We start from the raw sequence: 22,986 nt of genomic DNA, 5'->3' as shown, positions 1-22,986 counted from the left end.
TGGAGCAGCTGTGGTATAGCAGGGTGGCAGAAAGTTGCAGAAACAACTGTTTTCATTAAAGCTGAAAAAGAATGTCGTTTTCCCCCCTTCTTGTGTGAGTAGGTGCTCTGAAGGTTTTCTTGTGCTGTTAGATACCTGATGAGGAGCAGCAAGATTTCAAGAGGAAAGCTGTTTGCATGTATGTAAACTAATGTTGTGAAGTGTTTAAGTAATTTATTTGGTAATGCTTATGCTTTAGTAAGGATTTTGTTTTTCTTTTCCTGTGGATTTAGTGCTTCTGGAAATGTTGCTGGATTAACAGTCCTGTAGTAGTCCATTTATCCAGAAAGCAGGTACTGCCTAGCCCCTGGCCTGGCATTGCCTTTGCCTCACCTGCCAATCTGGATCCCCTTGAGAAGGTGCTGGTGTCCATTTTGGTGTCTGTTCCCCCAGCCACCATCCTGTGGAGGTCTGAGAAGTTATGCTTTGCTGAAAGCTGTGATAGTTTTTTGTTGCGGACTGTGGACCATTTGAAATTCCACCAAGTACAAATTCATCTTGTGGCAGTGAAGCTGATTTATGAGGGCACTGCCTGGGAGGGCTGCATGGCATTTGCTGTGCCAAGGGAACTGTGTCTCTGTGGCTGGTGATTCTGGAGAGAAACCAGCTGCTGCTCTCTCCACTACTATTCCTACTAGCTCCTCTTTCTGCTCTGCTGCTATTGGGACCAATGTAGTTCCTCCAGAGAGGATCTTTTTCTGGGCAAATGTGTTTTCATACTGTTACCTAGAGTCTTTTCATCTGTCCTAGCAATGTTACTGCTGCTTCCCCTGGGGCTGCAGCGCATACCCTGAAATGCGTCAATGTGTTGCCGTAAATGCTGAGCGCTTCGTTGTTTCCTTAATCCGTGCTGACTCCATCATTTCTGGGTATTACCAGAAAAGTGCTCACATAGTAATTGCATATGGTCCACTAGACTTCGTGTTCTTGCCTGCATCATCACATGAAGTGGCATTAGAACTGGCTAGATCTTCCCTCCAAAGCGAGGGAAAAACAAAGGGGAAGGAAGAGCCTAAGTGTCTCTTCTTATCAGCAAAAAAGAGGATTTGTTTTCGCAGACTAAGCTGCTAATGCTGAATGACATAAAGAAAGAGATAAGAGAGCTGCTAAGTCTTTGAGGAGCGTTGTGGGGACAAACTATGCTCTCCAAGGAGAATACAAAAGACAAAAAAAAGCAAAACCAGTGCAATTATGGAAAGGAAAAATAAGCCCCTCCAAGAAGAAGCTTAGCAGAGAAAAGGGGCAGCAGGCAGCAAAGTTATGATGTCTATGTCAAGGAAGCCAGGGCCAATAGAGGCTGGTGAAGATCATCTTCCAAGTAACAGAGATCCATAAGCAACAGAAGAGAAATGTAAAAGGGTAAGGGGCCTAATTTGCTTTACCTTCCTCTAAAATAATTTACCATAGCTGCACTGCTTCAAAGAGTTACTGCATCAGGATGGGGTTTTCCTGTATAAACTCCCCCTTCTTCCATTGATTGGTAAAAAATAAGCTTCCAAGGCCAAAGGTGAAAAATGACTTCTACTTATGTTGTAGTTATTTCCGGAAAGAGAAGTATATGAAATACCAGAGAAAGATATCCAAGGGAGAGTGTCTTTCTCAAAGAAAGGTACTGAAGGACCAATAAGTGGGTTTGAGTTTTTAGCTGGGAAGCCTAAATCACCTTCACAAAACATTGAAAGCAAGAAAAAATTTTGCAGTGTGATGAGATTAGGTGAACAGACTGCAACAGAGGTGGCAGAAAATCTGACCTTTGCTTTTGTTTAAGTACTCAGCGGATTACCTATGGAAAGAGAAGCTCCCAGTAAAAGGTGTGATGAGATACCTTTGTGTTCTTGACAAATTTGAGAACTTCATAAGAGTCAAACAGGATGTCCTGAGTATTGTGCAGATCTTTGATGTAGTTATGAGTGGGACATGGTGGAAAAAAAGTTATCGAAAATGCAAGACCAGCTTGCTTTAGGCATTCAGCAGGCTTTAAGGCATTGGTGATGTCTGGTAATAAGCCATTTTACCTGGTTTCTTAACTTTACCTACTAATAGTGGAAATGGAGATCCGAAACAGCACAGCCATACACAGCCTTGTGTATTTTGGTATTTCCCCCAAATTAAGCTTATTTTAGTGAACTGAAATTTTAGCATTTTAGAGAAATAGAAGTGCCACTGATTCCTGGCATGATCTACCCTTACTTCTTGCCACGGGTTTTGCTATATTTGCCATCCGAGTGTCTCGTGTGCTGGACAACACAAAGCAGGGCTGCTTCAAAACAGAACAGTCGACTTCTTATTAGTAGTTTGTTTGTTTGTCCTCAGGCCTATTTATAAAAACAGCCCCAGGCAGGGAATTCTGCCAGCAGCCCAACCGCTAAACAATTACAGATCTTTTCTCAGAGCAGTGTGTTCAAATCTATGCAATAATTCAGCAGCAAACGATAGCCCCTGCTCACATGTGTATGAAAGTAGCTATTTTTGTGTGACACCTTTTTTTTTTTTTAAATAAAAACAGTCTCAAAAAGTATCCATGTTAATGCATATAAAATTAAAAAATCTAACTTACAGGGATCACTGACAGTTTAGTGAAACCAGGCCCACAACAATATGCAGAACTCAGAATGAAGTCAAAATGGTCAAATAAATATTAATCAAAAACTATACATAGGCTGCACACTCAGACAAGCAATTCAAGGGACTGGTGCTCACAAAGGGCCAGGCTTTCCAGCTCCCTCCAGTTAGGTTTAAGCAAAAAATAAAAGGAAACCCCTTGTAAGGGAGAAGATTCATCTTATTTTGAAAGGACTCGGTAAAATATGGTTTTATTGGTGGTATGGTACTTCACAGATTTCAGTTCATGAGTGTGATAGATGGTTGGTTGGTTTTGCATCACAGATGAGATGCCGTCTTTTATTAGCGGATGTAGAACTAAAGGGACCAAATATGCCAGAAGTAGAAGGAGGCTTAAACGTTTGGATCTGACTTTTGGTTTTGTTCAGACTGCTGTAACAGCATAGCAAGAGGATTTTGTGAGAGTAGCATGTTAAACCACAGACAGCAAACAAGTCTAGTAAATCTCATGAAAGGAGTGAGCATCCAAATGAGACTCTGGGGGGAAGTCCTCTCCAATGGAGGCTGCAAGCTGCACAAGGCTGGATCACTTCTCCGTATGAAGTACAGAAGTCATGAACCATCTCTGCTTGGAGAACGTGTGTTTGTTAAGCAGCGTGGTTGTATTTCAAGGGTTTGAAATGTTCTTTCTGAACTTGAAATATGTGTCTGTGTTTGCTAGGTGTGACGCAAGCTTTTGACAGTTTTGCATTTGATTTATAACTTAAGCCTTAAGGAAGACTTGGAATTTGGGATTTAACTCCAAATCACTATGGAACTTGTTAGGTATTGTTTAGATATTGGGCTTTTACAAACTGTTATTTTATTATTATTTAATTTTATTCTTTCTTGGAGGGAATACAAAGCAAACCTGCCTGGCTGCTGCCCATGGAGAGGTGTGGCAGGGACAATCTATTCCTCAAATAGCTTAGGCCCGGATTATATAAATACACCCTTGAAACATTTAATCCCTCCATTGATGTCTGAAGATTGAGGTATATCCTGAAGTAGCTCAACTGCTGTGCACAGGACAAGAGTTGGAAACTCAGAATCCTCGTCTCCTTTTCCTGTGTACGCATATTGCTGGAAAACATGCTCTATTAAAGGTATGACGAGGCCAAGTCGCTGCATCTCCAGCACATACAGCAAATTGGAGGGATATGGCACATGGATGGAGGATGCCCACAGCATTGTCTGCTTTTCCTCCTACACAGCAGCCTGGTAATGTGAATGAGAAAGATTGTATTTCAGGATGCATACTCTGTCCCTCTTTGCTTTTCAGGTTAATGACAAAAGACTAAAGATGTCAAACTTTGGATGCCATGGTTCAAAAATGAAGTCATACAGTATTAAAAGTGTGTATACCTCTTGAACTAGGAGGGGAGGGAGTTGGAAGGAGTCTTGTAGAATTTGTATAAGCTTTTTTCTTATCATTTGTTTACTTTGTCATGTGCAACCTAATATGTAATATTGGGTTAAGGAGCAGATGCAGACTTTAAAGTGTTGAGTTCTGCAAAGTTAGTGACTTATTGTTTCTTTTATCTTTTTTTCTTTTACTGTTTTCCTATTTCTTCTTCGTCATTACAGTTTCAAAAAGGGGAGCTGAGCAGAAATGTAATTCTCAGTTTCTGTTCCTCCTTTTTGCCCAGAGCCCGTGTTGGATTGCCCTGGTCTCCCTGCCCTGCAGATCATTCAGCCACTGTTCTTTATATAAAGGGTTAAGATCTGATGATGTTGAAACCAGTCTCCTGTTTACAATCATTGCAGAACTGTAGTATGGAAATTTCCATCTGCAGCAAGATTTTAAAAAAAAAAAAAAAAAATCCCTGCTGATTTTGTGAACACTTAGATCCAAATAAAGAAATAGTGGCTGAATCAAGCATATTAATTCTGATTAGCACATACAGTGTGTTCAGCCAAAGAGGTCTAAGCTAATAGCTTGCTGTTAGCTTGCTCTGCTACTGCAGCCGGCAAAAGTTTTTCACTTGCAGAGGTACCTAAACTGCTCAACTCTGATAATCTCTGTATTGAGGTCTTCTAAAGTGCAGTGCTTCCTTCTTTACTGAGATATGATCAAGGTAAAAAATTACTGACTTTGTAATTATTGCTAGCAGTGGTTTAACTTCTCGTTATTTAGCTCTTTCATCTGTTTGGTCAATGACGAGTACAAGGATGTTGATACTTGTGGAGAGTAGAGTTCATAGTGCAAGATGTCTGTGATAGATTTAAGTCTATGATATGATTATTTTTGGCAGGAAAAAAAAAATTTGTGGATCCTACAGGCCTTTTGAAGAAACTAGACAGTTGTTTAGCTTCTCTAAAAGCAAGAGCAGTGCTGTCTCTGTTTCACGTGTTGTGTTTTACACATTTCCAGGCTTACCAGGGGTGTAATTTTACATAGAAATTGTGTTGGACTTTCCATATCAGTTCTGAGCACACATTAATAAAGCACCTGTCTCCCTGCATCCACAGCTGCCTCTCCTGCTCCTTCCACAGCCCAGCGCTGTAACAGTCACATGGTGTTTGCAATGTGCACAGAAGAGTACACTGCTTGTATTTAAAGCACTGAAAACTTTAAAACTTGCATTGAAGACTCTGATATTTTCTACTAACCACAAAATTGAAATTATTATTGCTGTGTTAAGTTTCTGACAGTAGCAGATTACAAAAAGCAAACTTTATGACAGAATGCACAGCTGGGCTTTTGGGAAGAGGTTCTTTCCCAAGTTGATGCTTTTCAGTTGTGTCCGTGTTAAGGTTTGTCACTGGGCCAGACTGAGAAAGAGCATTTGATGTTTATGAAACTGTATTGCTGGTCTGTGTGCTGCTGAGAGGCAGGAATCAACCGATCTCTTTCTTGTGGGCTGTGTGCTTAGTGCTCACTTGAGCACTCTTGTGCGCTGGCTAATGAGCTTGGTGATCTCAGCATCTTCAGGCTGCTCTAAGTGACTGTGTTTTTTCATGAGAGCAAAATTAAGGGTGTTCCACTTCCTCCTATTTTGCTTTTAGGACAAGTTATAATTAATCTTCTCTTGCCTTTGTAAACCCCAACCCAAAGTTCTGCATAAGCAATAATAAGCAAGGTTAATAATTGAACAGTATAGTGATTTATATTTTCAGAGGCCTTTACAAGCATTATACAGTTAACTGTCACAACACTTTTGCTGTAAATGAGCATTATGCTCATTTTGTAGCTGGGGAAACCTCTTGCTGAACTGCAGAGCTGTGTTGAAAGCACGAGTGAAACAAATGGTAGCATTGGGATGGGTTCCCAGCAATGGAAGGTGGGATACCTTGGGTTTACCTGACAGGGCAGAATATATGATAATGCATAACCCCTATGCTTGCTGGGGAGAGCAAGTATCCCCAGACAGCATCCGAGGGGGCTATACCATGCGTGTTTTTAACTGTGCACTGACAGCTGCGGGTGATCTCCTGTTGGATAGCACGGAAGGTGGCTGGGCCTCTCTCTGTTGCTGTATTGGTTACGTGTAGAGTTGTTGGCCTCGTGCTTGCTGGTGCAGGGCACGCTGGAACAGTCAAGTGGGATTTGCCCCAGGGAATGAGGAAACACTGTAAGAATCAGGATCTGAATTTTTTTTTTATTCTGTTTGCCTTTTGGCTGCCAGTCTCCACATGAAACATCATCTATAGCACAAGGAACACTTCAGTGATTGCTTTTAGGCTGTTTTTTCAGTCACGGTCCCTGGTAGTGTCCTTGTGGTTAAAGCAGGTGGACGTTAAAAAGGAGAACATGGATGAGCAGATGAAATGCTGATGTGAACAGTATTCCCAACCTCAGTGCTCAGCTGGGTCTCTCAGGCACTGCCCTGATCTCAGGGTGCTTTTCTAAAGGATGCACTGCAAGCTACTGTGTGTCAGGATAACACCCTTGGGCCATTACTGAAGATGGAGCATGGTCTCCCCAGCTTCACCAGAGGTGGGAAAGGCTGTGAAATGGAAGGCTTCTGTGCTCCTTTTCCTAAAGCCGTGGCTTGAAAGAACAGAAAAATCTGTTTTATAGCTTTTTTTGCCCAGACAGTTCCATTGTTTTTGCTTGCATACACAGCCTTCCTAATTTGTATAGAAAGAAAAATCTGCAGTGGAAGAGAGAATATCTTAAAAATGAGACAAAACCCACATACAGCTCTGGGGGAGATCACAAAAAGTTGTCCAGGCTTTATTGTTGCAGAGAGATGCACTCGTAGGATACATCTTGGGTGGGTGGGTTTTCATAGTAAAACATGGGCACTTCAGATTAGAGGTGAAATCCTGGCAGTGGTCAAGCCAGTGGGATTTTTGCCAGTGATTTTAATCAGAGCCAGAATTTCACCCTAGGTCTATAATCTTGTGTAATCTCCCTTTGAAGTCACATGGATTTTTAACCAATGTCTTATATAACACACAAACAATTCACTATCCACCCAATATTGTCTGTTTTCCTGCGTAACCGAAACTGAATGTTCTAAATGTGTTTTCCAAAAAACTGAGATGATGCTGAATTAAAAATATGATTTTTTTTTTTTTCCTTTTTTGAAATATGGAGTGTTTGTAGAGTCACTTTGATGGTGTGGCAATATTTTTCTTTTGAACCCCTGGTCTGACCTCATGGCTGACCATGCTTTAAGCTTGAGGTTGGGATAAAGATTTATGTAGGACTCTTCCAACCTGAACTATCCTCTGATCTTATGGTCCTGTTTTGATCTTAGAAAAATGCCTTTTAGACTCATCTGCTGGTTAAGAAACTGATAGGCTGCTGAAAATGCAGTTTGTCTCCTTAAAATTAATGTAATAATCAACCATCATTCAGAGCAAGAATTTCTGAGTTTAGGTTCACATCTCTGCATATCTGGGGCCCTGTAGCCAGGGACTTGCTCTACTGAAACCTGAGGAAATTCCATCTCGCTTACATTTTTCATTCAGAATTTCACTCTATGATCAATGCAACTTCTGGTGATTTTAGGACTGCAGATGTCTTTTGAGCCTTCTGGGCTAAAAGAGAGAAGGTGAGATGGAAACACCTTCAGTACGATAGTAAAATGCTTCCATGTCAGAATGAATTAGAAGAGTATCACACAAAAAATTATTTTGAGGCCAGAACTCCTGTGTTGTTTTGAAAGGGGTGGTTTATTTCAGATCATCAAAGATTATGAATCTTCAGAGGTTTTCAAGACAAGACTGACTAAAGCCCTGTGCAACCTGGTTGGAGTTCACTGTTGACCCTGCTTTCAGCAGGAGATGGGACAAGAGACGTGGAAGTCCCTTCCACTTTGCATAATGAACTTGAATCATGCACAAATCTCCTTGAATCAGCGTTAGTAGATCCTTGTCAAACACAGACTACAAATTATCAGGTGACAGTACATCAGATTGTCTTTCTTGTGCAGATTGTTTTTAACTTCTGTACTCATGGGAGGACTGAAAGCTGGATTTTTGCTTTACATTTAAATTCCTCATCAGATGTTCTACCTGTAATTAACTTATTTGAGGCTTCAGTGACAGTTACGTTCTGAACTGGAGATCACCAGTGGAAGGGATACACCAGGCCAAACACAAGTGCTTGGATTAATGGAGAAATTTCTGTTTAACATTCCTTGGCCTCTGCTGCAATCGAACTATGTGGGAAGAACAGCCTTTGAGGGATTTACAAATCTCTTTGTTACTGCTTGCTTTAAGGTAAAATCCTGGTTCCTCTGGGTGCTAGACCCTATATAGACATACAGTGAAAGAAAAATTTTGCTATGAGAAGTTTATATTATTTATGGTATACGCTGAGGAGGGCTTCAACAGAACCAAACACAGGAGAAATGACTTACTAGAAGTCAGAAAGTATGTCAGTGACAGAGATGGCTCTTAATTCGGTGTTCTGTTGTTTCCTAAATCTTCCAGGATTTAGGAATTCTAATCTACATCTGAGAAGATTTTATACTCCCCAACAACAGCATCTTAATTCAGGAATAAAATTGCTGTTGACCTGGACAGGTTTATATACACATATTTTAATTTACAAACAGTTAAGGAAAACTTTCTGCTATATTAATTCATTTATATTGTCAGTTTAATGAGTTACCTTTTTCAACCTCCTCGTTATACCTTGGTATTTTGGGTTTTGTTAAAAATTATTCACCTTGTAGTTCCTGTTTCTTTGTGGCTTCTTCATTTGCATTATTTTTATCTTAATCCATTTTAACCTTTAATTTCCTTTCGGTTCTTCCCATCGTAAAAGATAAACCTCTGCCTCTACAGATCACTCAGCTTTGAATGAACTTGCACGCATCTGACTCAGGCTAAATTTGTTGTAGAGCACATCTTTTTAAAGCTATGAGTTTTCTTTGGTCAGGGTTAACTTCATATTATTTTGAGTTGAATGTTCCAGCCTGGGAATTGTTTCAAGTGGCAGATTAAGGGGTTTATGAAGAGGTTTGTCTAAAGTACTTAGGAATGCAGGATTTGCAATAGCAGGTGAAATAATTTGTCAGTTAAGTCTGGTAACCTGCCTCCAGCAGTTGTCATCTCTAATGCCATGGTGAAAATGTCTTTTCTTAGCCTCCCTTGTACAATTGAGCTGGTTACTTGTATAATGCAGTATAGGATAACTGTGGGAAAACATAGATTGTGTTTTAAAAGAATAATTAAGCTCCTTACACTACAAATTTGACCCATATTTAAAAATTTTGAAGGTGATACAGAAAGTTTCAGACTGTAAATCTGGTTTCTGTTCTCCAAAAAAACCAAAACAAACAAACAAACAAAACCAAACCAAAACCAACCAAAACAAAAAAAAAGGGACAGAAAGCTTTACCCGGGGCCTGTTCTCTAATTTCTCTGAAGTAACATTTGTTTTTCTATGGAGGTCAATATAGTTCAGAGCAAAAGAATGAATTGGGCTTGGTGATGTCCCCAAGGACTACTTTAAGACAATAATTGCAAACAAGAGATGACTAGAATTAGAAATGGGGGATCAAAATTTGTTTGGTGGAAATAAGGTCCTATTTCTAAATGAGAAGAAGACCACTACCACTTCCTGGCATCTGTCATTGGTCACCAGAGATTTTAACAATCTGCATCTGATATCTGGGGAGTTGGGGGCCAAAGGAAGCATGTCCTGCTTTTGTGACTGCCAGCCGCCTGTCCTCCGCCTGCCCAACCTGTCGCCACAGTGGGCCTTTCTTGTTGTCATCCCAAGGAATGTCTTTATCCATCTGGGACAGAAAGATGGACATAATGTAACAGTATATTCTCTTTGTCTAATTCTTAAACTCCACCTAAACAGGAAGGTTTGGGTTTTTTTCCCCCCATCTCTCTTTTATTTTGTATTTCCAGAGAGAGAGCATGTCATCAGTCATGTGGCTTTTCTTTTGCATCATGACTGTCAGCACCTGAAGGAAAACCTTAAATTGCCAAGCACTGCTGTAAATTGGACAGGTTGCTGCATGGCTGGTTGGGCATTGTACCATGCCTGTGTTTCTCCAGCTAAAAGCAAAAGGAATAAAGAAAGAACTGTGTTGAAATAAAAGCTTTACATTTTTGTCTGCTTTAAATTCTCCTTCCTCACTTCTGCACTCATAATAAAACACCTTTAAAGATGGTTGCTGTCCTTGCCCAAACCGTTTTGGATCTTCCCAAAATGACCCCAACTCTTCCTTCAATTATGTGTGAAGTGGGGCCACCTCCCACGTCAGTCCCCCTTAACTACCTGTGAAATCTGGGTATTCCTTATGGCGCTGTAACTCCTGTCAGCTTCTCACTCTGTTTGCTATGACCAGCAATTTCTCTTGTCACGCTGGGGAGTTTGCATGGTCTGTCCAGTTAGCTAAGGTTTACACCAGGCCCTGGTCATCAGCTTGTGTGCCTTAATGCAGACCCCCAAAGTTGTCTGCATGTCACATCAATTTTCCTATCCTCTTTCTAGCTTAATGTGCCAGTCTTCTCCATCGTGTGGTGGCCCTGAGCACCCTCCTCTCTGACCAGGCATGATTTCAGCCCTTTTGAGTGACTCTTTCCCTTTGTGCCCTACTTCTCTGCCTGTAGCCTCATTTTGCGGGTGCCGGGCATGGAAGCTCTTGCCTTGCACAGGAGACTGAATTGAGCTGAAGCATGGTTAGCTGTGAAAATTGGCAACTTTATTTCAAGAACTAAGTCAGCTTCAGCATTTGTGTGCATTCAGAGGAGTGTGGGCAGGACAGAGCAGACCTTTGACACTGAAGGTGCCTTTGGATCAGCAGGCATTGCCCCAGAAGGAAATGGTTGTGGAACACTGCAGCCTGTACTGGATCCTGTTCATCCTGCTGCTCCAGCCTTTTTTCCCCTTAGGACCTGCAAGAGCTCCTGCAGCTGAGTAAAGAATTCCACCAGCTTCTGGAGCGGAAATGGGCAGGAGCTAAACCTGCTCAATTGTGTTGATATTGTCCTTGGCGTCTGAAAGGTGGTTGAAGCGGTGAGAAAATGACTCCATGCCCGTGATGCTGGGAGTAGCCCTTACTGCTGGGTGCAGTCCCACCTGTACCAGGATCCAGTCATAAAAGTGCTGAGTGGAGGTGTAGACTCTGGGCTGGTTTGCTCTGGCACAGCCTTTCCCCCAGCTGGTCACTCCAACCAGCCAGAATTGGTCAGCGTTGTTGTGTTTGCACACAAGAGGACCACCGCTGTCACCCTGCAGCAGAGGAGAGAGGACTGAGGTGGTGTTGGGTGGCCACTGTCGCGCTATGGCTGGTTCCTTCTCTCTCACAGCACCTGCCAGAGCTCTATTCACTGCACAGAAAGGCTCTGCTCAGGTGCTGAAGCCTACAGAACCTTGTCTGGGAGGGGGTTATGGGCCTGCAAGGTAGATCTTTCTCTTCTTTCTGCCCAGTGATTGTGATGTGTGGAAGAGGGATGTTCTGGGATTGGGATCTGGACCTATGGGCTGCCAAGAGCACTGGATGGGCTTTCTGTGCAGAGTTCCCAGCCTCTGGGACAAGGGGGACACTGGGCAAGGACCTGCAGTTGGGGAAGGGGAGGTGAGCCCCAACAGCAGTGAGGACTCAGCAGTGGGAGGGTGACTTGCCAGGCAAAGCATGCACCAGGGTGTGTTTGGGTGGTTGTGGTGGGACTGCCTGTGCTGCTGGGGCTTGACTTGTAGCAGGCTCGTACCTGGCAGGTGTCGATGCCACCCTGCGGACAGCCAGCACACAAGTTGTGGGTGTGGATGGCCCCTCTGTACCATCGGCTGCAGTTACAGAGGTTGACATCAATGAGGTGAACCTTGGCCTTCTGCAGAAGATCAGTTGATCCTCCAGCTGTGAGCACAGAAAGGAATTAAAACCTAGCAGCTTGTTGCCAGTTCTCCTCCCCTGTCTGGGTGAACCCGTTCCCTAGGGCTTGGCTTTGCATCTTGAAGGCATTGTACTGGTGTTTCCCTTCTGTCTTGCTTTGGGTAATGGGTCAGGCCCATCTCTGAGGTCCCTCCAGCCTGACTCTGCTGTCAGGAAGCCCAACATATCTCCCCAGTGTGCCAAGCTGGCACTCAGGACTTTTTGGGAACTCACATCTTGCAGTCGTGGAGCCCCAACCACTGATGTGGCAGGTTCTCAGCTCTGACACTCTCAGTGGGGCATCGGGCACGTAGGTGAGCTGTGTGTAGTAGCTGTACTGGACAGGCTGGTCCAATTCCAGCAATGCAATGTCGTTCCTCTCTGAGATATTACTGTAGTGTTCATGAACCTGCTTAATATTGCGCACTTGGGCCTCAGGGCCTAGCTGAGTCAACTGGCCGACCCTGATCACCACCCACCACATCGCGACATGCCTGGAAGATGGAGAGAGGGGTCAGAGGGAGCAGAGCCATGTGCTACGGTAGCCCAGCAGTTCCCTGCCTTCTGCTTCCCAGGGGAGAGAGGAAAGCAGCACTGTGGAGGGTGCGACTGCCCTAGCATGCCTTAGGCACAAGGATTATTGAGCTGGGGGCTGCTAGGAAGCAGTGGCATGAGCCCAGCCTTCTCCTGAGCAGTCTCTATGCTGGGCACTGAGCATACGGCAAAGAACCGAGATAGGAGCGGCACATGGTGCTGCAGACAGGGCACCTGCTGGTGTTGTGGGACTATCCCCATTCCCTGATCCGCCTTACCTGGCCTCGATGAAGCAGTGGGCTGCTGTGAGCCCACCACTGTGGGCTGATGAGGGACCCTCCACATATACGCCTTGTGCCTGTTTCCCAGGGATCCTGGATGCTGACAATCCAGGGCCAGGCCCCCAGCTGGGCATCTGTGCCACCTGCAATGCATGAGGTGCTGCAGTAAGAAGCCATGGGCCAGAGCCTACAGGTCCCTCCGTAACCAGAAACTCATTACTGTCCTGTTCAGGCTGAAGGCCAGCCTTTTTCCTTCCCCACAAGGCATTGCATGGACAACAGGGCCAGGGAAGCCCATGGGGTGTGCGTACGTACGGCCCTGTTTCTGCTTTAGCCCAGTAGATGAGTTGTAGCAGCCACTTGGCTGCTGGCAAGGAACTGAAGCTACCACAAAGGGTTTCGGAAGATGTGGCACAGCCACGGGGGACAAGCGGACACCCTCCAGTGAACCCCATAAGGGTTGCCCAAGCTCCCTCCCAGAGCCTTGGGCTGCTTACCCACAGTTGTCCCATGTGCCGGCATGGGCCAGCACATGGCCAGCAGGACGAGGAGGGGAATAAAATTCATCACTACCAGTGGCATGTGGCAGCTGCAAGAACCAAGGGTTCATCACCACCAATGCAGCAGCCAACGCAGTGCCTGCAGTACTCGCGGTGCCCTTGTTCCTGGGGCTGATGTCACAGAGTTGCTGGTTCCAGGTGCTGGGCACGGTGGCCTCCTGAGAGGGAGGCAACGTGGGAGGTTCCAAGCAGGAGGGGAGGCAGAAGCTGTGAGTGGACACCCCCAGCAGACCCCTGGCTGAAGGCTCTGCTTGCAGGATGAGGATGTGTAGACCCCGTGGCAGGGAGGAGCACTTGGCTCCAGCACTGCCTGCTAACAGCTAGCAGGAAAAAGCAAGTGTGGCATCACAGCCTCTTTGGGAAGTTCACTGCCACCCTGTTGTCTGCAGCTGTTTGCCACCAGGTCCTTCCCAAAAAATGTACGCCAGAGAACAGAACTACTGTTTGGGTGTTGAAGAACCCATCAGGTTACAGCCGCAGCAGGCAAGCAGTGATGTGCAAGCCAAATAAGCCAAGCACACCCAAGCAGTGTCAACTGTCCTGCACAAAGCATGGTGAAAGGCACAGCAACACCCTCCGCCAGGCTTCATGTCCTTGCTGTCTATGAGTTATAGTGCCCTTCTGGGCCAACACCAACAAGGGCAGTTGTGCCGCATGCTATGCGTGGCCAAAGACATGCAATTTTAAGCTCTAGGCAGAGAAGGATGCTCCTGTGCTCAGCCCTACATGCCGTTCTCCATGGCTTTGGGAAATCCTGTATCAGCCTCATCTCATTGATCTGCCTTCTGCAGCTGTATGGGGGAGCCTTGCCTACATGCTGGAGTGCAGAGCAGTCATGGGCGAGAAGCAGGAGCCAGCCACGTGCGTTGCATTTGCTGAGCAGAGCTTGGTCCCTGGAGTGTAGAGAACAGTGGCTTGAAGAATGGCAGCCTCAAAGCTCATGAAAGGTGGGGGAGCAACCTGGTCCCTTGGATGACACGGCTGCTTCAAATTCCCTTTCCTCTCTTCTGCGCTTGTACTAAACCACTCTCAAATATAGTATTTACTGCTTTGACACTAATCAGGCCAATGTTTCTGTACCTTGAAGCTCCAAAACTTGATTAATTATTAAATGTCGTACCATGCCTGGGTCATATTTCACCCGTGCACTCTCAGCACTTACATATTATATAAATATTATCACAGCAAGCCCACTATGGTGGAACAGGGCTTTCATCAGTGTTTCTGGTTTCATCAGTGTTACCCAGACCGCGTATGAAGAAACATCCATAAGCAGCAAAGCAAACAAGGACAATGGTGTGACTCGGTGTTACAGAAGAGTGACAACCAGTTCACCTTTCCCAACTCCAGTCTTCATCTTCTCATGGGTTATGGAGCTGATTGCAGAAGGGTGTGTTGGCTGAGGAACATTAATGAGTCAGGACGCTTTTTGCTCTTGAATCTGTGATTGACTTTATGGGCAGTCTTTGTACTGCGTTCTCACCATAAGCAAAAGGGAAGGTACTCGTGTATTTTGCAAGAATGCTGAGATGTAGCTAAAGTGTTTGGTGGACAGCTTGGGAGGAATTTTAGCCTGGTTGGAGCATTTTGCAATGTAAAAATAGAATAAAAAAAGACCTGGTCAGAAAATCTACTTGGCCTGTTTGTGAGTTAAACTTTGTACTTTTTCTGGAGCTCTCTTTTCCCAAAAGTGATCCCTGGGTTTTGCTGGAGGGAAGGGGCAGTTTCCGCCAAAATAATGCCATGTTTCTGGCGCCAAAGAATAGGGGACTGTGCAGACAAGAGAACTTGAGAGACAAAGAGGCTGGCACCTACAGGACCTTGGCCATTCACTGTGGGAGTAGAGGACTGGCTAAAATCCACTGTCCACCAATCTCGGTTAAAGTTCTGAGTGCACAGGGAAAATGGAGTTGATGTGGTTGAAGGGAGAAACAAGAATGGGTATCAGTATCTGCGTGTTTGTTCCTGTGCTTCAGGGGTTATTTTCTCTGTTAATTATGTAATTTGTTGAAAACTATAGAATTTGCATAGAATCCTGTTTGTGGAAAGTTGTTCTCTAGCATGAATAATTTGGACACATAGGCACTGAATGAAAGGGAAAAAAATGATTATAAATTTTGTGATTGTAAGACTGTAGCATGTGAGAGAGCTATTAGAGCCACGTAAGACTGGGACTATTCAAATATACGTTTCTCTTTCCATTTGTGATGTGTGGTGAAGGGAGCCAGGTCTGATGTTAGGAAAACTATATTTAATCCCTGGTGTGTATCATCAGACAGCTCATAATTATATTGTCTGTTGTGGTAGAAAACAATTGAAACTAAAATGGATTCAGCCTTTATGAAATCAAAGCCAAGGTCTTAAGCCCCATCTCTGTGACACACCTTCTGGAAGCGCTGGCTTCCCATTCTAGACCTTAGGAGACGACTCAGTTCAGCCTCTTGCACTAAAGCAGGATGGGTGTAGCTGGACTGGATTGAGGTCCTGAATGGCCAATAGGTCACCCAGAGCCAGCAGGACCGATGAAAAGAGGGACCACCTGCTTAAGCAACATATGGTGCTCCCACAACCAACTCTCTCTTCCTGGTCCTGCACACAGACAGATGTACAGGTTGAAGAGCTGCCTCTGCTGAATCCACATGGGAGGAGGAGATGATACTACGGCCTTCCTCATCCAAGACCACCCTTTCCATGAAAGTGGAGTTTGTGGGATGTTACAAAACTGGGATCCAGCCTCTAAAGCTAACGAAATCAGGCCGCCTCTAGCTAAACTGGTTTTGATAGATGTTCTTACTAGTAGGGTATGCCACCTTCCAAAGCAGCAGGTTCTGCAGCATCCCCTGGTAGTCTCTTAAATTATGTTGTCATCCTGACAGGAAAGTATCCCTAGTGTCTAACCTAAAACTTATTTCCTGAAATTTAAGTTAATTTATTTTTTGTTCTTGGCTTAGTGACCATGGAGACTATTTGACCATTGACGTGTTATTTCTTTTCTTCTCTTTCCTAGTCTTGAAACCCCAGTTCTATCAACATACAGGCCATATTTGATAATCCTCCTCTTGTTCTCTGGACTGTTCCATTTTGGGGCACTGTGGCAAAAAAGATATAGAAGGGGACTCATAAAAGTCTTATGAAGTGGAAAAATTGCCTCTAATGCTGTCTGACAGCTCTCCTAGTGTACCCATTGTGACATTTGTCCTTTTTTGCAGTAGTTTCTTGTCACTGACTCATCCTCAAGTAGTTATCCCTTTCAGCAGCCCAGCTAATGGCCAGCTGTTCCCTGCTTCATATTTAGGCATTTCCTTCCTCCTTTCTCTAGCACTTTGTAGTTTACAGAGTTTCATTTCACGGATGAGGATCATTTCCCAGTTTGCAAGATCATAGTGGTTACTCTTGCTGTCCCTAAGAAAGCTCAGAAACTTCATGCAGTCTAAATGAAATAATTTCATAATTATTATGAAGTATCTTCTCTAATCTCTTACGCAGGTAATAAATAAAAGCACTGCCTACAACCAGGCCAACAGTAATGCTATGCAGGAGTCTTCCGACCTTAGTGGCAAGCCCTCTTGAGGGCTTTTTGAGTGACAATGTAAGAAGCTTTACAGAATTCAAGGCATATTGTATCTGCAGTTTCTTTTTGACTCAGAGGCTGTTCACTGCTTCAGATATTAGATTAGTTTGTGATTTATTCTTAACTTACCCATGTAAGATGTTTATCTTATCCTCATCTGGGTAGTTGCCGTAATTAATCGATCCCCAGAAGAATCTTAAATTGTAGAATAGAGTTATGCCTCCTGCTCTGTTATTCCCTCATTTGGATGATGAAAAGTACTAGATAGAGAGAAAAAACACTCCAATGCAGTCATATTTTTTTATATATATATATATAAAAATACGTATTTTTGGATGTTTTTGTTTACTACCTGTATACAAATTAAGAGAAAAGAGTTAAAGATTTCCTCTGCAGACCTTGGTGGTCACATAGGTGACAGTATGGCTATTATTTGAGTGGGTAAAAAGTGCTTCTTGTGCCGTTGGAGAGCAGTGTTATTTCCTTTGGCGACAGGAATGTTTCAGAAGCTACTCTACACAATTTTTTTTCTCTGTCTGTGCTTAAAAATGACTGAGCTTTGTATTATTGCCAATCTTAAGACTGTCCTATCATGTAACACATCGTACATCTCTAGAAATATTCCCTAATTTATGTCAGCTCTGGCATCTTACAGCATCTGTGTGTAAACCATGTTTTCTTGGCTCACTTTATTTTTTAATTCTTGTGTAATACACATATGCCATTTATAAGCTTTCACTGGGCCCAGGTAAGCAGCAAAGGGTCTCGAAAAGACAGCCTTGTCTGTTGATTTGGGGTCTGGAGGTCTGGGATGTGGGAGCAAACCTGGCGAGGGGCCGTGGTGGGCGGCGGGGAGGAGAGCAGCCTTGTGCTAAGCAGGTAGGCAGAGTGGGGTTTGCGGAGTCAAAATGCCAAGGTGTAGTCCTTCCCTGGCTTGATTCTAGCTGGTTTTGGTAAAAAACCAAACACAGCTCTTGGTTGTTAGTTTGAACACTAGTTTAACTGTATATGTTTGTGTGTGTGAGATATGAACTGCTGAGCTATCCTGGCTCTGAAAATAGAGTCCTGCTGCTCAAGAAGAAAGTTGCCATTTCCCAAAATCTCCTGGTGCGCTTTTGCCATGTTGAACGGAAAAATAAGGAACATAAGTACATCTTCATGCCTCTGGGCATTTCTCAGCCTTCACTGAATTACGAGCTTTCCTCATAGTTTTGTTTGAAGTCCTTAATTCTGTAGCAGTCCCTAATCCTCGCCTTCCCAATTATCCAGGTGTGACAATTTTTACTCATAGAGGCAGCCCTCTTAGCGATGCCAAACACAGAATATTTGCATTTCTCTAAGAAAAATCGTTGCAGAAAGAAGAATACAAGTACAAATAAACTTCCTTGGGAAAGCAGCATCAGTGTAGGCAGTAAAGAAGTTGTTGAAGTGGAACAATGTAGTAAACCCGACTTTGATTGGATTTAAGGCTCTAATCGCTTTGTCTTGTACATGAGTCTCATATCTGTTGTTAGCTTTAATGAGACTTATGTGCCAAGCCTGCAAGGAGAAGTGGTCCTTAATTCATCTCGCTGCCGAACTGTTTCATTAGAAAGTATTCCCATGTCTTTCTGTTGAAATTTCGGTTGACAATATTGACACAGGCACAGACCTTGCAATGAGGAATTCGCCTCAGATCTGGTAGCTGTGGTGAGAAACGGTGCCCGGGTAGATCCGAGACATGTGCCGACTAGTGCGTGACTAAAGATCAAAAGCTCGTTAGCTCCTGCTCACCCCTGTAGTGGCTCTGGGTAAATGACTTTCTCTGTTTTTCTCTCCTTAATTTCTAAAAAGGGGGATAATTTGTCCTTATCTCCTCGATAGAGCTATTGTGAAGATGAATTAGAACGTGTTTGTAGAGCTCTCTAGGCTGAGGAGTTTTGTTTACATGCTATTGTAAACTCCACTCCTTATTAACCCGATCAGTGTTTCTCTGAACTTTGGTGTTAAACTTTGGCCTACAAATGCCGTATGCGATTCCATAAAAACGAATACCAGGTGAGCAGCTTCAACAAATATTTGCAGTGGCTTAATGAGTATATTTATAGTAACAATCCTATAAACCCAGAATAACTGACGAACAACCCACAAATCAGTCACAGGTTGGAAAATCCTAATTTGTGACCACTTTCTGCCTTCATCTTCATAGCATTTTTAATTTGTTGCACTTCTTTTTCATGCTAATTTGCCCTGTGTGTTGCAAAAGCTGCTTCAGCCTGTTGGCAGCTCAGGAATGGGTGCAGACCTGTTGCTGCTTGGCAGCAGGTGAATGCTTTGTCCCTTGAAGAGCCGTCCAGATTCACGTTTCCCCGGCAGCCAGCAATTCAGCCAGGCCTGGCTGCAGAGCCTTTTTGGGGGAAATTCACAACTTATTTTCAAACTTCTGAATAGCATTTTGGCTTCAGAATTTCTTTCTGCTCTCGGCACCCTGAGGGTTTGCCTGCTGGGCTGCCTTCCTCTAGAATTTAGACTTCTTTGGCTTGAAGGCGGCATTATTTAGGAACTGCTCAAAAACCTTACAACCATGTAGGACAGGCAACAAAGAGAACCAAATTACCACTTTAGGGTGTTGAGGTACTTGAAGAGGTTCGGATGTTTTTCCTGGAGTCATTCTTAATTGCTATAATTGATGTAAGTACTTCCTAAGTTTTATGTAATATGTATTTGTGGTCAAAAATATTCACGGAAATCAGCAGGGAAACATGACCTGTGGAGATTGCTGTTGTTAGCAATGTAATGCACATTCTGGACTGTTGTTAGTATTAATATATGATATTTGTTAACAAACAGTACTTGAGAGTCATCAGACATTGGAAGGTCTGCTGTGGGTTGTTTTGGGCTGGTTTGGCTCTTTCACTAGCAAAGCTTAGGAGCGTTATCATTTGGAACAACATTAAATTCCATTCTCTAAACTAACCCTGCACTCTTTCAACTGAAACTACAGTTATTTTGAGTTGAATTGGTGATAGCTCTTTGGGAAAAAAAATAATTTATTTTTCACTGATTACAAGGCTCTGAGATCTCCTAAGTGAAATTAGATTGAATTATATATGGACTATCAATCATGTTTTCTCTTTCCTGTACTCTTGCTGTATTCCTACTTAGAAAAATAAAGTAAATTATAGATTGTCACTTCCTTTTGTAGATCTTACAAGAAATGTCTTCAGTCAGTAGTGCAAATTTCAGTTGCTTGTCCTCTGGCCAGTAATGATGCCTGTAAAGGACTACGTGGGTGCTTGGAGTGTTTCTCTCAGCTCAGATTGATTTTGTGTATGTGGATGACAAGATGGGGGTTTTGCCTGGTTCTTCTCATATACAACTTTACTGGGGTGTTTGGCTTAAACAGCCATCAAGAGGCAGGGAAATTCTGAGAGCATTTCTGTGCTAGCTGTTGGCACGTACATATTGGAGAAAATGATAAATGTGGTCATTTCTGAATGGTTTTGCTCTCTTGGCTTACATCAGAGTAAATGGTAGATGGGGATATGTCTCTATGAAGACAAATTCAACTGGTTGGGTTAGTTTTTCATCAGGATGCAGAAGGAACCCCTAGAATCACTGGGAGATATTCTAGAACTGCTCTAGCACTCCCTGGAGTCCCCAAGAAGACTCTGAAGGCAGGAGCACCTGGGATGCCACCAGCAAGGCCTGGCACACGGCTTCCATGGGAGCCACGTAGGGTTTTGTGCTGTTGGCAGGCACTAACTGGACGTGAGTCTGGCTTAAGTAGCTGATGACTCCCTGAGCTTTTTTTGGTCCAGTCGGATGTGCAGACTTCCAGTGTCCTTTCGGCTTTTCTGTAGGTGGGTCTAAGGGATGGACTGGGGACATGTGCTTGTTTGGGAATGCTCTGTGTGGGCTCACACTGGTGTGTTGGGCCAGGTCGCAATTATCTTCAAAGCTTTTCTTTTGCTAGGCCTGTGTCTGGGGAGCAGCATGTTTCAGCTGATCGTGTTCTCTCCTCATAGTCCTCTAGAAGTAGGTGTGTGAACCTGAGATTTTTAGCAGAGGTGATGGAAGCAGAGGATGAGAAAGACTGAGATTAAGCAGGATAATCCTAACTTTCAGCCCCTCAAGGGCAAAATGCAAAATTTACTTCATAGGCCCAACCTTCTGCACTGAAAGAATGCTGAAACTGATAAAGGATGTAACCAAGTTGAAATACGTGTATTTTAGGATGTGTTTGGGAGAAATTGTATCCTATATGTGAAACTAGAGAGCCTAAGAGATGGGGAAGTGATATGTAGTGAGGACAAAACTTAAATACTTTGTATTTTATATGTGTGTTATCTGTCAGAACAAAATGATGAAAGGACAGAAATAAGAGGGAGCAAAAGAAGTGATAATAAGAAATGCAGGCAAATGTGTTAATACCAAAATCAGCCAGCTGAATTGATAGCAGCGTATCAGTAGATTAGCTAGATAAAATGAAGTACTCCTTAAGGTTACATGGTTTAATAAGCTGCAGTGCACCATAATCAGACAAAGGGCATCTGTGCATTCCTTCTTAGGGGATCTGGCATGGAGCTATGAACTTCTTATTGAAATGTTGTACAGTTAGTTACAAAATTGCACCTAAAAAGCTGAGGTTGTTAGGATGGCTTTGATTTAACCATTCTGTATGTATGATACATATAGCAGAAACTTAAAACTGTGTTATTTGTGAAACCTGCTTGTTTCTGACTCTTCTCCTTTTGTTCTCCATCCCCTATATCTTGTCTCATATTTTCTCTGCTTTCTGTCCATTTCTGTGGACATTCTCCTAGACGCAGTGCCATTTTTATGTATCTCTGTGTTCTCCTGTTCTCTTGCCTGTATTCCTGTCCACTCTTTTCTTCTGTCTCTCTACACTGTTCTGCTGTTTGCTCATCTGTCCCCTTCCCTTGCCCTTACTCTTTGACTCTTATGATATCTCGGTGCCTCTTTTTCACTCCTATGCTTTCCAGTCAGGCTTTATCTTCCTCCTTTTTGTCTGGGATCAGCAAGGGAAACATAGAGAAAAGATCTTTTTGACCTCAGTTTCTATGTCTGGGACTCCACTGATCACAAGAGATGCAAAGAGCAATTTAGAAGTAAGTCCTGGCTGAGTTTTGTGTTCCTAGGTTGGGATATGCAGAGTAAACCAAATGTTAAGGTATTTTTCTCTTGCAGTTTTCTAATGAGTATCTGTCAGCTATGTTTTTTTCTCATTGGAGATTTTTAGCTTCTCCTTTTCTGAAATGCATGATTTATTCTAGCTTTGGGTAGATCACCAACATAAAGCATCTCAAGTATTTTCTACGGTTCAGGCCAGAGGTGGCAAAAATACAGTTGGGTACAGTCTGGCAGAACATTTTACCTGCTGCTTTTCTTAAGGGCTTCTTCAGCCTAGATGTGTGCTGTGTCAGATCACCTGAGCGTGGAGAAGGTCATTTTGGTGCTCATTGTGTGAGCATGGTATGTCTGATGATGTGAAGAAGTGCACAGATACGTGCCCCTTAGTGTGATGGGGCTGCCTATGTGTTGGTCATCTGACAGGAGAGGGACTGGGACAGACTGCCCTTTACTGGCTCTTCGAAGGTCTACGTAGCCCATCCCTGCTGAAAAACATACAGTGTCCCCTTGCAGGGGAGAAATTTTAGCTTCTGTTCCCTTTCACCATTAGTTTCATAGACTCTTAGGGGGCTTCTTTTTGCCAAAGTAAACTGGTAAGCGATAAATCATCTCCATCTTTTTTCCTTCTTTTTTTAAAGCTAGCTGACAGTTGATTTCCTTCCTCTTTCTCTTTGAAGATCTGAGCTCTTCTTTTGTAGCTGTTTGTTGAACCGTTGGCCCGAGGTCTAGTAAAGTTCTCAAACCTTTGCAGTTCTGTGGTTACAGAGTGTATTATAAGATCTCAGGAACTGCGAACTCATGCCAGAAAGTAAACAGCTGTAACACCAGTACAAAGAGCAGGGTTTATTCTTTTGCACACAGATTGGTGATTGCCAAGTATCCACATCAGGTTTGGGGCCTTGCTTGATCTTATGTTTGAGATTTCAAACAAAAATTGTTTGTGGTTAACATAGTGTGAAACATGTATGTGTTTC

General features: G+C 43.4%; 2 protein-coding genes across 2 annotated transcripts in view; one reads left to right on the top strand and one right to left on the bottom strand.

The window, feature by feature from the left end:
* Window positions 1-22,986, top strand: part of PRKAG2 (protein kinase AMP-activated non-catalytic subunit gamma 2) — a 237,341-nt gene that overhangs the window by 21,570 nt on the left and 192,785 nt on the right. The window lies entirely within an intron of this gene.
* On the bottom strand, window positions 10,921-13,315 carry LOC134511374 (acrosin-like). Its single transcript, XM_063325224.1, is given in 7 exon segments — window positions 10,921-11,100; window positions 11,102-11,293; window positions 11,773-11,918; window positions 12,168-12,427; window positions 12,746-12,780; window positions 12,782-12,945; window positions 13,246-13,315. Coding segments are annotated over 7 exon segments (1,047 nt in total).

This window comes from Chroicocephalus ridibundus, chromosome 2, assembly GCF_963924245.1.
Source record: "Chroicocephalus ridibundus chromosome 2, bChrRid1.1, whole genome shotgun sequence".
NCBI classification, from domain to species: domain Eukaryota; kingdom Metazoa; phylum Chordata; class Aves; order Charadriiformes; family Laridae; genus Chroicocephalus; species Chroicocephalus ridibundus.
The sequence above is the reverse complement of the archived record's forward strand: the minus strand, read 5'-3'. Positions and strand labels throughout refer to the sequence as shown.